The following is a 16562-nucleotide window of genomic DNA, read 5'->3' as shown; positions in this document are numbered from 1 at the left end:
TATCCCTTTCATTGTTGACTTATCCTTTGGCGTCATTGGTTCATGCTATCTCTCTTATCGTCGAGTTGTTTTTATGTGGAATAGTTGGTTCACATTATCTTTCCCCTTGTTGAGCTATTCTTGTTGAAACCATTATTCTCTATTGTGTCTTTCATTGTGAGCTCGTTCTTCCATTTCTTTGTGTTCTGAAGTTCACGTGTTGATTTATTTTCCATACTCCCGTGCTATTGTTGTTATTGATATTTCCACGTGCGGCGTGACAAGGAGGGCTATATATGTGGGTTTGCGCATGTGGCGAGACAAGGTGTAAATATTATTATGCGCATGTCGCGAGACAAGGCAGACATTTACTTTATTATTGTGCACGTGGCAAGACAAGGTGGGCTATGTCGGGGAATGATTTGTGATGACTTGTGATAGCTTGGTGGAATTTTTATTGTTGATATTTGTGTAGTGGTGTGCCTACCTTGTGTGAGTTATACATTGAGCATTTTGTGGTGATTGTTTCCTATGTGCCATTCATTGTCTCTACTCTTACTCGTTGACTTGAGTTGTGATAGAACACTTGCACAAGCATACACGTAATTAATCACCCATGTCGGTTTAAGAAGATGAATCCTGATGTTATTGACCATTTACATGTACTCTAGTTTACTTGCCTTTTGTGGGAGAGTTGTTTTATTGGCATGTGAGTTGTCCGTGCAGTCATAAGTCATTGTTATCGTTGGCACGTGAGTTGTTCGTGCGGTTATGAATTGTAATGTGGGCACGGGATGCCAAGTGATAGGGTTCACGAATTGGGACCCGTGAAATGTGACAATGAGGTGATGTAACTCGGGAAAATCCTTGAACAAACTCTTGTGTGAAAGCGGTTGCTCTTATTAAATTGTTACTTGTTCCCTCTACTTGGTTTCATTGGACTTAAACTGTGTTCAACTTACTCTACGGTATTATTACCTATTTGTCTCATGTTGCTAATCGTTGTTTCTAGTGTTCTATTGCGAGTATTGTTTTGTATATTTGTCATGCTTAGCTTTATATTGACATTGTTTTTCCTGTTAGTTTCACATTCATACTTGTTTAGGTTGTTTAGTCCAGTAGGTGTCTTGACTGTCCCTCATCACTACTCCACCGAGGTTAGTCTAGATTCTTACTGGGTACGGCTGTGGTGTACTCATACTACGCTTTCGACACATTTTTGTACAAATTCAGGTACTTCAGAATTTGGCTGATCATTAGCTAGTTGATTGGGCATTGCTATGGAGACTCAAGATAACCTTGCTGTTACGTTTGCAGGTCTCGAAGTCACCTTTTGAAATTTTACTTTGTACTGTTTATTTCTATTCCGGAACAGTTGTACCGAGGGATTTCCTAGCAAACTTAGTAAAGCTTATGACTTGTAATACCGGTTTTGTGATTATGGCTTTGTAAAGAATTTTTTTGTTTCATATGTAATAGTTGTTGGTTGAATTTGCCATTAATTCAGTAAGTGTTAGGTTTACCTAGTCCGTAAGACTAAGTTCCATCACGACATCCTACGGAGAGAAATTGGGGTAGTGACAAACCAAGAGGATAAGGGTACCATCTTAGAATGTCACTAGCCCTACTTCTTCTCATGGCTATGGTTGATGAATTCACAAAGAGGAGAGCAAACCTAACAGTCCAAATGAGCATCTCAGAGGAGAGTACTGAATGAGCCATACACTATGTTCAAATTCATCTAGAGATGGACAGAGGTGTAACTGGTTTTGTTAATGGTAATTTTTATTTTGCAGGTGCCAACAAAGATGACCTACATAGTTCTCTGTTCTTCCTCCAGTGTGTGATATTAGCAACCTTGTTGCTCAAACTACTGGAGGTCCAGCAGTGGACTAAGGCAGGCCCCTATAATCTAGAATCTAGAATCCAAATACTTACCCATACCCTCAATTCAAATTCTTCTCCATGAACCAACATACCAAAACAACATCTCATACTTTTACTATCCACCACTCCCGAACAACCCACACCATCACCATTATACAACTCAAACCAACACTTGGGGATGTTGACGACCAATTTTGATCCTCCCTTTTAAAATTAATTTATTCATACTTAGTAATTTACAATGGATATTTTGAAAGAATTTTCTATTAATGGATATCATTTCTTATAAATTAATTAAAGTATTAGTTTCAAAATTAGTCATGTAGTACTGATATTGTGTAATTATAAATGTATTTACTATTATAAAAATAACTCTTGTATATACATTACATAGGTTTATAATTAATTTGACAAAATTACTCCTTAATTTCTAGTGCATTAGGTTATATGTTAGTATTTTAAAAATAGTGCTACAACTCAAAATATGCTTTACTTATAGATAATTAATTAAATAATTAGTAACATATAGTAATTATAATTTTACCACATTTTATTAAAATTATTATGTTTATTTAAATTAATTTTAAAAGGATTAAAAAAACTAAAAGGCTACAATTGCAGTTCCTTAACTAAATACAAAATAGCTATTAGTTAAATTATTTTTAGCCAAATACTGAATTGACCTAGTCCAAATACCCCATCCCCTTCCAACTTGGCAATCCATGCCATCCTCATCGATCCAATGAGATCATGCCACGTCACTCTCCAATCCCTCTCATAAAACAAACACAAACAATTTGAGTCGTTGATTCAAGTCATCAACGATCACAAATTATCCCTATTTCCTCTTTAATCTCGACCTATTATTAGATATTAGAGACGCCCCAATACCCCAGAAACCCTAAATCATTTGTTACCCGCCCAGCCGCCCTTCTTTCCCATTCCTATCTCTTTTCTCTCGTTAGCCCTAACTCTATCAATCAATAGACCTTGCAAAAATTAGTGCAAGATCGTGAAATCAACCTCAAATCATCTCGTTTGTCTCCCATATCCATGATTCTCGTTGAATCTTTGCCTATTGCATCACCAGAAATCAAATCCCCCAAATCCAAGCCCTAACCCCAGAGATGAACCTCAAATCACTATTGACCTTTCTAATCCATGGCATGCATGGTTGTTCCTTCACTCTTGGTCCCATCGTTCTATCCATCTTCACCATTCGATTTGAAAACCTTAATTGAAGAAATCAGACCAAAAGGTGAAACTTAAACTCGCCTGATTTCTTCTTTCATCATTTCAAATCAAAGCAGGCATGAGATGTTAGCTAGCTTTTCATCAATATTCAACACCCAGAGGTTAAATGCAATGACCTCTGGGTATTAGGGTTCTGACTGATGGCCTTCTGTGCTTCAACGTTCAACCTCTCTTATCTCTCGTACTCAGGTAAAAATCAACACTGAATTCACGCTCTATTTTTTGATTTTCTTTTTGATTTTCTCACATCATCAACTCATCGTCATTCTCCACTATCCTAGTTTGAATACTAAAACCCTAGGGCCTTAAATGGCACAATAAAAAGGGGTCTTCAATGCTCTCACCTTACAACAAGAACACGAACGAACATACACAGAAAAGACACACACTAAGCACATAAAAAGAAAATACTAAGAAAATTATGTTTTCTAGCCTTAGGTCTCTTATTATTTCCCTCTCTTTTTGCCGAGTTCTTTGCTGGTTCAAGCTTGAGGGTTCTGGGATCTTGAGCAACAAAAGAATTCGTTTGGTCTGCTGCCCTTAAGAAGGTCAACATCTTTTTCTCCCTTTTCTTTTGTTCATCTCCCTGAATAATCTAGATATGTCGAGTTAAGTTATGTAGATTATAATTATTCTGTATGTGTTTGACATGTTTGATATTTATGCTTTGTTAGTTTGACGACCTTTTATGGTCAACTTATTCTGTTATGATCCTTTAAAATGATAATCGATTAAGTCATTGATAATTGTTGATTTTTGTTCTGAGTTTTCTGACAGTCACATGCATAAATTCTTATATGTTTATGTTCAATATAAACTTCATAGCTCTCAGTGACTTACAGTAAACTCATCTCTGTTTTATTGCACTTATATAATTTTGTGAGTTTTGGAAGCTGAGTTTACTACTTGATAGTTATGACTGAAATGAAACCTGAACTAAGATAACTTATATTCCCCTACTTCTTAACCTTACATTTGAACTTAAAATGTCAAGATACTTTCTTGTATGCCAGTGTTTGTTAAACTGTTTCTGAGTTACCGCTATAGTCTTTACTCTGTTTGATTATCATCATTGTTAAACCAATCATGTTCATATTTTCCCTTCACTAATGATACTGTTGTGTCTTCACTTATGCATAGTATTCCCTACATCCTATTTGCTTTATGATCGAGTTCATTATTTGGTAATCTTAACTGGCATACATCTAAAAGTTTAACGAGTCTATATCACTAAGCTAAGGTGAAAGAATTTAAGTGATTAGATACTTTCCTTCTCTACATCTATATCTACTAACTCTGAGGGTGGTATCTAGGCTATCACTATCATATTCTCATGATCATACTCAACTGTTGTATGCATTTATAGGAATCTGTCTTATTTGCATCAAACTGTCCTATTCTCATGAATCTTTGTTGTATATACTCTGTTAAAGTTAAGTTATCTTCCTCTTCACATGCAAGTCATGATCTTGTTTGGATAAAGTCAACTAGTAATTGTTGCATAACTAAGTTTGTTTGCCCCCCATGACTAGTTGAGATCTTCATATACATGTGTAATTCAAGACTTGTGCAATATATCCGTGTCCTTAACTTCTTTGAGCCACTATTGATTCTATAAAGCCTGCATACGTATATTATTAATTTATCTGTCATGAAGAAAGAGCTTAGACACTATGTTATACTCAAGTGACCCTTTTAGGAGTTGAAGCATGATCACTTCATAACTATCTGCAGAACTAGATTTATGTTTGAGTTTTAACTCGTTTGGATGCATTGTTCCCCATCTCCTCTCTTTACTAACATGTTGATTTGGTTCTGTAATCAGTTCTATAATGTGCAAAGTTCCCTGCTTATATGAGGTCACAGTCTCACTCACCCTACCTATGCGTAGTTGACTGAATGTTGCTAGCCTTCTTGCTTAACACTGTAACACCATGTTATGTCTTGACTTATACTCAATCCTTCTTCTTATTGTTAACCTGAAGTTGAACTTGATTCTCAAACCTTATGAAGTCCATTTGTTGACATTATCTGAACATGGTGACCTGTTAATACTGTTAGAAGCATGACCCTGTTGAGATTTTAGGGATCCTATGTTTAAGTGAATTGATAGTCCTGTTGAGAGTTTAACCTTATTCCTGAGGCCCTTGATAACAATGGTTGGCCATGACTGTTTATCTGAATCTGTTTTGTTGATCTTTTTGATGTTAAGTAGTATTGTTAATCCTTGCACGTGTTAATAAAAAACTAAGTAGTTTACAGCTAGTCTGCTAAGGAAGGGTTATCTGCATCTCTGGTGCTGCTGTCTATATGAGTTGCTGCACACTCACTTTCTTTTCTGAAAATGTTGTTCCCTTAATGACTTACTCCTGTAGCAATATGATATGAGACTCTTGTTTCTTATCCATATGTGTTCTGAAGTCAGCCCTCCCCCTTTAGGTGTACTTTATATGTGTTCCTTATTTAGCAGCAAAGTAACATGCATTCTCTTGTGTTATTTCATTAAGAGGAAAGTATATATTTTTTGATAGGCAATACTTTAGTATTTAGTTTTCATTGAAAGGGCCTCATTAGAACTTAAACCCATAAGGAAAACATGTCATTAATGCTTAAAGACATTTGGGAGCGGAGTTCGACTTTAGATCGGGCTGTCCTCCCCGGCACAAGCATTGCACTGGGCCTTGAGTCCCTTGGAAACTTTGAAGTGTCGGGGGATCCAAAGGGAGCATCGACCTAAAGTTGGGCTTCCTCCTTAGTTTTAATTTGTTGATGCATCCAGTTCTTTAAGGGTTTAGTGTTTAATGACAACGAAAGGTTATCAATGTGAATTATTTGCTAGGTAAAACCATCACATTAATATATAATTTTCTCTACCATATTAATTTTATTCTTGCTTTAGTTATTTGTTTGTGTATTTGTCATGGACATTAAAAGCATGATATGTAGTTTGAACATGCTAAATATGTTGAATGTATGTCTAATGAATTTCTTATTCTTTTAACATGTACATCCGTTTGGGCCTCTAAGTTCCTGATAAACTCAAGCCCAGTTCCAACCTTATTGCATTTCATCAAGGAGTCCAAAGTCAGCTTGTATTAGCGTCTCTTCACTGCTGGGCCTACCTTCTTGAGGCTCAATCATAGAGTCCAGTCCTCTTTCCCTCAACTCTTTATCATTACTTACTATCTCGTCAGGAATAGTTTACTGTTTCTATTATTTTACATTTATGTTAGTTGTATTTATTATGTCTTTGCTGTTGTTTTATATCTCATATATATAACACTCATATATTAGATCACATGCTTTTCTTTTATGCTTTAGTATCATATAAACTTAGGCAAGCCTTAAACAATATAAGATTTAAAAGGAAATTAGTTAAAAGTAGATCCGTAACTCACTAATTATAATCTGCTCGCAAATTATTATGTTTTTCACTCACCTTTCTTTCCTCCAAAGATTTTGAATATGCAGAACTTAGCAAATAATGAGCTCTTTTTCAAAAGAGAAAATCAGATCTCAGCTTCATTTTCAAAAGAAAAGAATCAGAATTTCCAGAACTGTCGCCCTTAAGGAATTTTTGACAGATAGCCTCTTCTTTGAAAACCCTCCGAATCTAAGGTAATTTTAGGCTCCCTCTCTTACAAACATCCCTTTAGAATTATATAAATAGCCATCCCCCAATTTAAAGTATTTTCATAGCTCAATCTCTCTTGTAAACTTATACCATTTATCTACCAATTTCGAAACTATTTCAATATGTCTCATGAACTTCTTCATAAACTCGTATCCCTCTAGGACCTCACATTCGTTTATCAATAGCATACTTAGGTATACAGTAAACAGAACTCCTTATCACTAATCAAAGCATTTTATAAATAATTGATCCCAAACTTAATCTAAATCCTATAGAGCTACCTTAGGTAGATTCTATGGGGTGCCTAACACCTTCCCCTTAGAAGAACAAAAACTCTTACCCATAATCTCACCAGTTAGTAGACTAATAATAAAATATGACTTAGTAATTAAATTGGTACCCTAGTATACCTTTAAATATTAGGTGGCGACTCTCTTTTATCAATAATAGAGGAACCACGAGTTGAATCCTGTCTCGACTAGCGCAAAATAGGATGAAACAACATGACAACTCTAATGGGAAACCCCACTTAGGTTCTGATCTTAGTAGAGTTCGACTAATTTGTCTTCTAAATTTATTTTTACATTGCTTTGATTATGATCGAAATTGCAATTACATGCTTACGTGCCTTATTTGCTCTTTACAATTATCTGCTCTCTATGATCACCTTGCTTATTGCTGCTACACCCTTTCTTGTTACTGCTTTATATATACTGTTATCACATTTCTTTCAATCGAGTCTTGGCCGTACACTATCACACATAATGGCACACGAAGGTTGTCTTTTTACACCCTTCCAAAACTTCTTTTCAAAACTCTCTAGTTTCAAAGAATGGCCTTGTTAGGTCAACTGACATAACTTCTCGCAGTTCTCAGTCAAATTCAAAGTAGGAAACTCTCTACTCTAGTAAAATAGTTCATACTGCATAAACCTTAGGTGAGTTGGTCCCCGACACAAACACATAATTAGAGAAGCCACCTTGATGTCAACGGGTCGTGCACCCAATGACATAATTTCTATGGAAAGACAGACAAACATGACAAGACACTCATGGATCCGAAGAAAACACCTACCACAATATTTTTCTTTTGCCCGCCTCAGAAAATGGAAATCAACCAGAACATCCCTGAAATTAGCATGGTAATGGGAGCACCGCATAAGCTGAAATAGTGGTGGACGAATATTCATCGGGAACACGGAGACAAAGTTCAGACACACCTAGGGGCATTCACTGCATTGATGAAAATCCGAGAAGACAGAGTGCTCACTCGCTTATTGATAGAATTTTGGGATCCACCTAAAATGGTGTACAAATTTGTCGACTGTGAGTTGGTATCGACATTGGAGGAGGTCACAAGTTTTATGGAGCTGCCATTCAATGGAAGAAAGCTAGTGCTGCCAGTTACTATGCCCGATTATCGGTTCTTGAATGCTCTAGGTCTTACCAATAGCAGAAGCCTCAGAAGTATCGAGGATGGATGGGTGAGCCTTGACCAGATGTTCAACAGGTTTGGGTACCGTGAAAGCTACGAGTGGTATTCAGGTGAGCTTCAATGTGACCAGGCAACGTGGGAGAGTCTCAGGCCTATCACTTACGCAATGGCACTGTTGGGATTGTTGGTCTTCCCACAGAGAGGGGCCGCATCAACATCAACCTATTACTAGTGGTCCTGGCAACCTTCCGCAGCAATCTTCAAGCTACCTTGGTGCTGATGGTGTTAACCGAGATGCTAAGAGCTTTATTTGCATGTGCACGAGGATACGATTTTTTTGAAGGATGCAACTTTCTGCTTCATATCTGGGCTACTGAACACTTTCTTCAGCGGGAGGCCACTATCGACTACTTCATGGGTGTCAGCAATATGATCCGCAGCCATATTGAAAGAATGAGACACTAGATCTCCCCACATGGGCAAGAAGAATGGAAGGAAACACTGACCAATCTGACAGGAGAATAGATCAACTGGAAACTCTCTTGGTTAGATGGAAGGGTAATCTAGAGGACTCCCCAAAAGTACTTCATTGAGGTGATCGGGTTAGAAGGAATTCAACCATACTCACCTCTACGGGTCCTCGGAGAATTTGGGATGATCCAAAATTTTCCTAGTGGACAAGGACGGTTCTATATGAGGATGACTACAATGGACAGATTCCAATCCCCGGGATAAGGAAACTGCAAGAAGAGTGGAATGACCTGGTACCAATGCCTATGGGTCAAAATTCATGGTGCACCCCCAAGTACTACGTCTAGATTAACGAATAAGAAGAAGATCTGGCCCATCCGAGTAGAGAGGGTATAGATTGGTTAAAGGATACAGTGGTTGCTCTACAGATTTACCATGAGATCTTGCCACATTATCTTATGACTACATCAATTCATCGTCCGGTGGTCCCGGGATCCATTGACCATATGTTACCACCAGCTGAAGAGGATGATCGGTTAGTAGAATGCATCCAGATAAAGTCAAGCATAGAACCAGAAGAAGATCTGGATGATGAGTCTGAATTCAACGGTGATGAGGAAGAGTTTGAGAAAGATCCGGTGGAGGATCCGGAAGAGGAGACATCAGATGAGAAGGGCACATAAAACGACTCGGGAATGGTTATTAGAATTGGTTGATTTCCCCTCCTTTCCCTACTTTGTAACTTTACCCCAATTCTTTCTTTTACTTTCCAAAAGGGCAAATTGTCTGAGCCCATTCAAGTCTATGATGTAATCCTTGTTCCCGCTTGTATCAGTACAAATTATCAATGAAAACAAAATTGCTTCGAATCTAAATGTGTCAAGTCTAAATGTCTATCAAATATTCGCAAATTAGGCCTACCTCCGGCAATGAGAGATCCCCGCAAATTCTAGGGACGCGCTAGCTGTAATGCATGAATTGCCTGCTCTATGTGATTTTCTGCCCGTATAAGTGAAGAAGCTGACTCTTGCTCATTTTTTCTTTTGCTTAATTATCACCCTGCAAAAAGAAAAAAAAGTTGGTTTGTGTCGACTAAAACAGGCGGAGCCACCATACAATCTAAGGTCTAAGGGAAAGATGTCAACAATAAAAGACCCCAACTGAACATGCTCTGGTCATAGCTGACAGCCCGGGGCGATCGGGGGGGGGGGGGGGTAAAGGATAATACTAGGAATGATGAGCACGTGGCCAGGATGGCCCAGGAAATGGAATTCTTAAGAGAAGAGGTACAACATATCAGATAATTGGCGCACCTGGCCGTGACAACACTTCCCCGGCCACCCAGATTCCCTTCTTTGGATTCCATTCCAGATCATTTTCCTTCAACATCACGCCAAAGCAACAACACTCCAACCTCAACCCCCACCACTCAAGTTATACCTCCAGTAACACCCGCTAACCCTCCAAATCCTCCTATTCACACTCCCTATGTACCACAATATCCTCAGACATCACAGAACCCGCCTATTACCACTAATGCAACTACCCCTCCTCGTGACCGATTCACTTTCACCACCAACCACCACATACCCATGGCACATGCCGCTACTCATGAGCGGTACGCTCCCCCTATATATGCCGTTACCAAACCTTCCTTTACGGTCAAGGTGCCATATGAGATCAATCAATACGCCGAGATGGAGAGAGAAGCCAGGCATAAGGAAGAAGAAGAGTCGGTATCTGAGCAGTTGCAAATGTTTAGAAGACAAATGAAGAGTCTCCAAGTTGCCCGAGGAAGTGAAAGCTTGGATTATGAGGACTTGTGTATTCGCCTAGATGTGGATATGCTAGTAGGATAAACCTCCAAAGTTCGATGTATTCGATGGGATAGGGGACCCTCACATGCATTTAAGGGCTTATTGCGACAAGTTGATCGAAGTGGGGAGAAATGAGAAACTAAGGATGAAATAGTTCATAAGGAGTCTGACGGGGAAGAACTCACCTGGTATAGTTGATAAGACCCGCGAAATTAGAGAACTTGGCAAGATATGGTAGAGGACTTCATGAACCATTTTTGATTCAATACAAAAATCACTTCTCATCAGTTCGCGCTGGTGAACCTACAAAAAAAACCATCTGAGTCATTTCAAGAATATGCACGATGGTAGAGGACGAAAGCTGCCAGGGCGCAACCGCCGCTGAACGACAGTGAACTAACCAAGTGCTTCATCCAAGCCCAAGAGGAAATATACTTTGAAAAGATGATGGGAATGATGGTTCAAGAGTTCCCCAAGCTGGTTAAGATGAGAGATTTCCTAGACGAGGGCAAATAGTCTGGTAAGGTGCAATATATAGCAGCACTGCAAGCGGCCAGCAAGGCCATCCAGTCAGGATCGACCGGTAGTGGAAAGAAAAAGAAAGAAGAGGTCTCAGTAGTCATCCCCTACTATCAAACTAACACGTCTCTTGGAAGCACCTCGTACTCCCCAAACAACCACTAACCACTACCCACTTAGGCTCCAGTCTATAATACCCAGCCATACTACCACCCTTCACCATAATACAACCCTCCTCGAGCCAACAAAACCAAAACCCACGACGACCATATATTCCTGTCCAAACCACTACTCACCAAAATCAACCTGTGTATGCACCACGTCCTCGTCCTAACTTTGAAGAGAGGGTTCCTAGAACTTATACCCCGATTGCTAAGCCTCTGGACCAATTGTTTGAAAGGTTGAGAAGAGCAAGATTGATACACCCAATTGAGGGAAGAGTTCCTGAACATCCCTCCAAATATTTTGATGCCACTAAGAGATGCGTGTATCATTCCAATGTACCGGGGCACGATACTGAAGGCTATTTCAAGTTGAAAATGAAATTGAAACCTTGATCAGGAGCGGAGCTATCCGGTGCACTCCAGCACCACCTAATGTGAATCGCAACTCATTTCCAAATAATCAAAAACAGGGAGCTAACATGATCACGTTACATGAAGAATATGACCTGAAGGGAACAATTGTCACTATCGAAAAAGCAGAAGCCGCAAGGATCCCTCCACAAAAGGCTCCTATCATTACAGTACAACTAAAGGCTACAGTGACAGTTCAAGCTTATTCGCAACAACCTACCGATGCTGCTCAGGGTGAAGAAGATCGGGAATACAAAATTGTCCCATGGACCTATCAGCAAAAGGGAAAAGCATATATAACAGACTTTGTGGCAGCCCATGGTATGACTAGGTCTGGGAGATGCCATGCCCCTGAAGAGGTTAATCGAGGAAATCTGGGGAGAGAACAAATTCCAAGGAGGAACATAACATACCCAGAAACCGCAAAATTTTGGAAAAGGATGTCGAGTAAAGAGTATTCTGTGGAAGAACAGTTAAAGAAAACTCCAGCACAGATATCCATCATGGATCTATAGATGAGCTCCGATAGCCATAAGGATGTTTTGTTAAAAGTGTTAAGCGGGGTAAGTGTACCAAGTAACACCACCAGGGAGGCATTGGCCGCGATAATTGGGAAAATGGTAGAGGCAAATATGATCACTTCAGAAAAGACGAACTTCCTGTCGAAGGCGCAAGTCATAACAAGGCTCTTCACATCACCGTCAAAAGCGGGGACAAAGTGGTATCTTGAGTACTGGTCGATGGAGGATCAGGAGTCAACATTTGCCCGCTCTCCACCTTGCAAGAAGTTGGGAATTCATTTGAGGGAGGTCAAGGAAAGCAACGTAAAGGTGAGGGCCTTTGATGGTTCGCAAAAGGATGTTATTGGGGAAATTTACCTAGCCTTGAAAATCGGGACGGTCGACTTTTCAGTGTTATTTCAAGTGATGGACATCTCCTCTTCCTACAATTTTTTGCTGGGAAGGCCCTGGATACATATGGCAGGGTTCGTACCGTCTACCTTGCACCAATGCATAAAATTCGAGGAGGGATGCTAGGAGATCGTGGTCCACGGCGAGTGTGGTCACTCCACCTATTTGGAGTATGTTGTCCCATTTATTGAGGGACTAGAGGGAGTCGCCTTCCACGCCGTAGAAATCGTGCAGACTACTGAGGAGGAGAAAACTAAACAGAATCTGGGAATGCAATCACCGTACGAATCCAAGATGGCCATGAGGGAGATGATGAAATATGGATATAGGCCAGGAACAGGGTTGGGAGCCAAGTCAGATGGAATCACAGAGCCAATTGAACACAATGGGCAAAAAGGAAAGGCTGGCATACGATATCAGCCTTCGGAAGGGAAAATTTGCACTTTTAACTCCGGGAAAAAGGTTCTTGTGCCAGAGTATGTTGCAAGTTCGGGATAGAGTTCAACACTTGAAGATGATATCATCGACGGGATGGGAAAGTTGTTCGTGAATATGATTGAAGAATGTTATGAAGGAACTGACTTGACTATCAGGGATGCCGAATCAAGGGAAGAGCTATAAAATTGGACAGCCAGTCCATCTTTGGTTTATCGGTAGTCTTGGTAGTATGGAACTATAAAAGTTTATTTTGAAAGGGCACACTCAATTGAGGCTTGCACCGTGTTTGTACCTTTTTTGTCATTTGCCTCTTGTGAACACTCAAAACGTTCCTTTTTGATGAAATAAAAAAAGAATCTTTTCCTAAATATCACAACATTATTTTACTGCTTTATTTATACCTAGCTTCTCTTTTCAGTAATCAAATCGATAAAAAACCACGTTCCGCGAATATGGCATGTAACGAAACCGCTAAGTGCAACAATCCGGATGACGAGGAATATGACGAGAGTATGATGCCAGACAATCTCCCGCAGGAGATCGAACAAGTGGAGAGTCAGAAGAAGCCAAACCTCGAAGAAACAGAAGTAGTCAATCTTGGAAGCGATGAAGACGTGAAAGAAACCAGACCCAGCTTTCACCTAGAAGCCGAGCAGAAGGAAAAAATGATTGAGCTCCTCCAACAATACGTCGACGTGTTCGCATGGTACTATGATGACATGCTAGGATTAAGCACCGATATTGTCTCGCATCGACTACCCACTAAACCTACCAGACTGTCGGTCAAGCAGAAACCCAGAAAGTTCAAACATGATTTAAGCCTAAGGATAAAGGAAGAAGTGACCAAACAGATAAAAGCAAATGTAGTAAGGGTCACCAACTATCCAAGTTGGCTGGAAAACATTGTCCTAGTGGCCAAAAAGGATAGAAAGATCATAATATGTGTGGATTACCGGGATCTTAACAAAGCTAGTCCAGAGGACAATTTCCCCTTGCCAAATATCCACATTCTCATCAATAACTATGCGAAGCATGAACTGTAGTCGTTTGTGGATTGTTTCGTTGGATACCACTAAATCTTAATGCACGAGGAAGACGTAGAGAAGACAACTTTCACCACACTTTGGGGAATCTACTATTACAGGGTTATGTCGTTCGATCTCAAGAAAGCAGGCGCCACCTACATGAGGGCCATGACAACCCTCTTTCATGACATGATTCATAAGGAGATTGAAGTGTATGTGGATAATGTCATCATAAAGTATCGAAAGAGTTCAGAGCACTTGGATGACTTGAGGAAATTTTTCGAACGCCTGCGAAGGTACAATTTGAAGTTGAACCCGGCAAAGTGCGCGTTCGGAGTCCCCACTGGAAAACTATTGGGTTTTATTGTGAGCAGGATAGAACTGGATCCATTAAAAATCAAGGCCATCTAGGAATTACCACCACCAAAAAGCAAGAAAGATATCATGACTTTTTCGGGAAGATTTAATTACATCATCCGTTTCATAGCCCAGTCCATAGTAATCTGTGAACCCATTTTTAAGCAGCTAAACAGGGATGTTGTCATGAAATGGACGGAGGAGTGCTAGGAAGCCTTTGAAAGAATCAAAGAGTATCTTTAAAATGCGCCAGTGCTAGTTCCTCCCTGAACAAGGGAAACCATTGTTGCTCTATTTGTACATTCTTGGACAATGCCTTCGGCTGTGTGTTGGGGCAACACGATGAAACTGGGAGAAAGTAGCACGTCATCTACTACTTAAGTAAGAAGTTCACACCATGCAAGTCCAAGTACACTTTGATAGAATGCACTTGTTGTGCTCTGACTTGGATTGCTCAAAAGCTAAGGCATTACATGTCAGCATACACCACGTATCTAATATCTTGGATCAACCCGCTCTAGTATATTTTTCAGAAGCTGATGCCTACCGGGAAGCTAGCTAAATGGAAAATTCTCCTCTGCAAATTTGACATTGTGTTTATAACTCAGAAGACTATTAAAGGAGAAGCTTTAGCCGACCACCTCGCCGAGAATCAAGTGGATGGGGATTATGAGCCACTTACCACGTATTTCCCCGATGAAGAAGTACTATTTGGCGGGGAAGATATTGTAGAATTATACATTGGGTAGAGGATGTTTTTCGATGGAGCGACAAACTTCAAAGGAGTCGGGATTAGGGAAGTCCTGATTTCAGAATCTGGACAACACTATCCATCATCGGCAAAGATAAGATTTCCTTGTACCAATAATATGGCTGAGTACGAGGCATGCATCCTTGGAATAAGAATGGCAATCGACATGAACATCAGAGAACTTTTGGTCATAGGATATTCCGATTTGCTGATCCACCATGTCCAAGGAGAATGGTCAACTAAGAATGTCAAAATACTATCGTACTTGTACTATGTGAAGGAGTTGTGCAAGAAATTCACAAAGATTGAGGTCAAACACATCCCTAAAATTCAGAACGAGTTTGCCGACGCCCTTGCGACCTTATCATCCATGATTCAGCATCCATACAAGAACTACATCGACCCCATCGAGGTAGAAATCAAGGATCAACATGTCTATAGCTTCCATGTGAATAAAGAGCCGAATGGTAAACCTTGGTATCACGATATCAAGAAGTTCCTCGTGACCCAGGAGTACCCAGAACATGCTACTAATGTCAAAATCGAGCCCTCAGGACGTTGGCAAACCATTTTTTCCTTAATGGGGAAGTCTTGAACAAGAGGACCCTAGACTTAGGTTTGTTGAGATGTGTAGACGCTGTCGAAGCAACTAGACTATTGGAAGAAATACATGTAGGGGTGTGCGGACCCCATATGAATAGGTTCATGTTAGCCAAGAAGATTCTAAGAGCTGGATACTTTTGGATGACTATGGAAAGCGCATCCGCTATGTGCAGAAGTGTCACCAGTGCCAGATTCATGGTGATTTCATCCGGGTTCCACCAGACGAGTTAAATGTAATGGATTCACCCTGGCCTTTCGCCACCTGGGGAATGGACGTGATAAGACCCATAAAGCATGTAGCATCAAACGGACATCATTTCATTTTGGTAACCATTGACTATTTTACCAACTGGGTCGAGGCATCTACTTACAAGGCCGTCATAAAGAAGGTAGTGGCGGATTTTGTCCGGAACAACATTGTTTGCAGATTTGGGATACTAGAGTCCATCATCACTGACAATGCCGATAACCTCTATGGGACCTCATGAGAGAAATCTGCGAGAAGTTCAGAATCGTCCACAACAATTCCACAGCTTACAGACCACAAATGAATGGAGCAGTCGAGGCAGCCAAGAAGAATATGAAGAGGATTTTACGAAAGATAGTGGACAGTCACAGACAATGGCACGAGAAGCTACCTTTCTCTTTATTAGGTTATTGAACTACCATGAGAACATCTACTGGGACAACGCCATACATGTTGGTATACAACATCGAAGTAGTGATACCCACAAAAGTCAAAATACCATCCTTAAGAGTCATTTAAGATGAAAATTAGGACGACGCAGAATGGATATGGGTCAGGCAAGAACAACTCATGCTCATTAACGAGAAAAGAATGGATGTCGTGTGTCATGGACAACTATACCATAATAGGATGGCTAATGCATTTAGCAAAAGAGTGAAG

At 40.0% G+C, this 16562-nt stretch overlaps 1 protein-coding gene across 1 annotated transcript; it reads left to right on the top strand.

Moving 5' to 3' along the window:
* LOC109234770 lies at nt 15054-15647 on the top strand. Its single transcript, XM_019400829.1, has one exon. The coding sequence runs from the start codon at nt 15054-15056 to the stop codon at nt 15645-15647; it is 594 nt and encodes a 197-aa protein (XP_019256374.1).

Source organism: Nicotiana attenuata, chromosome 11 (genome assembly GCF_001879085.1).
Source record: "Nicotiana attenuata strain UT chromosome 11, NIATTr2, whole genome shotgun sequence".
NCBI classification, from domain to species: domain Eukaryota; kingdom Viridiplantae; phylum Streptophyta; class Magnoliopsida; order Solanales; family Solanaceae; genus Nicotiana; species Nicotiana attenuata.
This window is presented reverse-complemented; position numbering and strand designations above follow the sequence as displayed.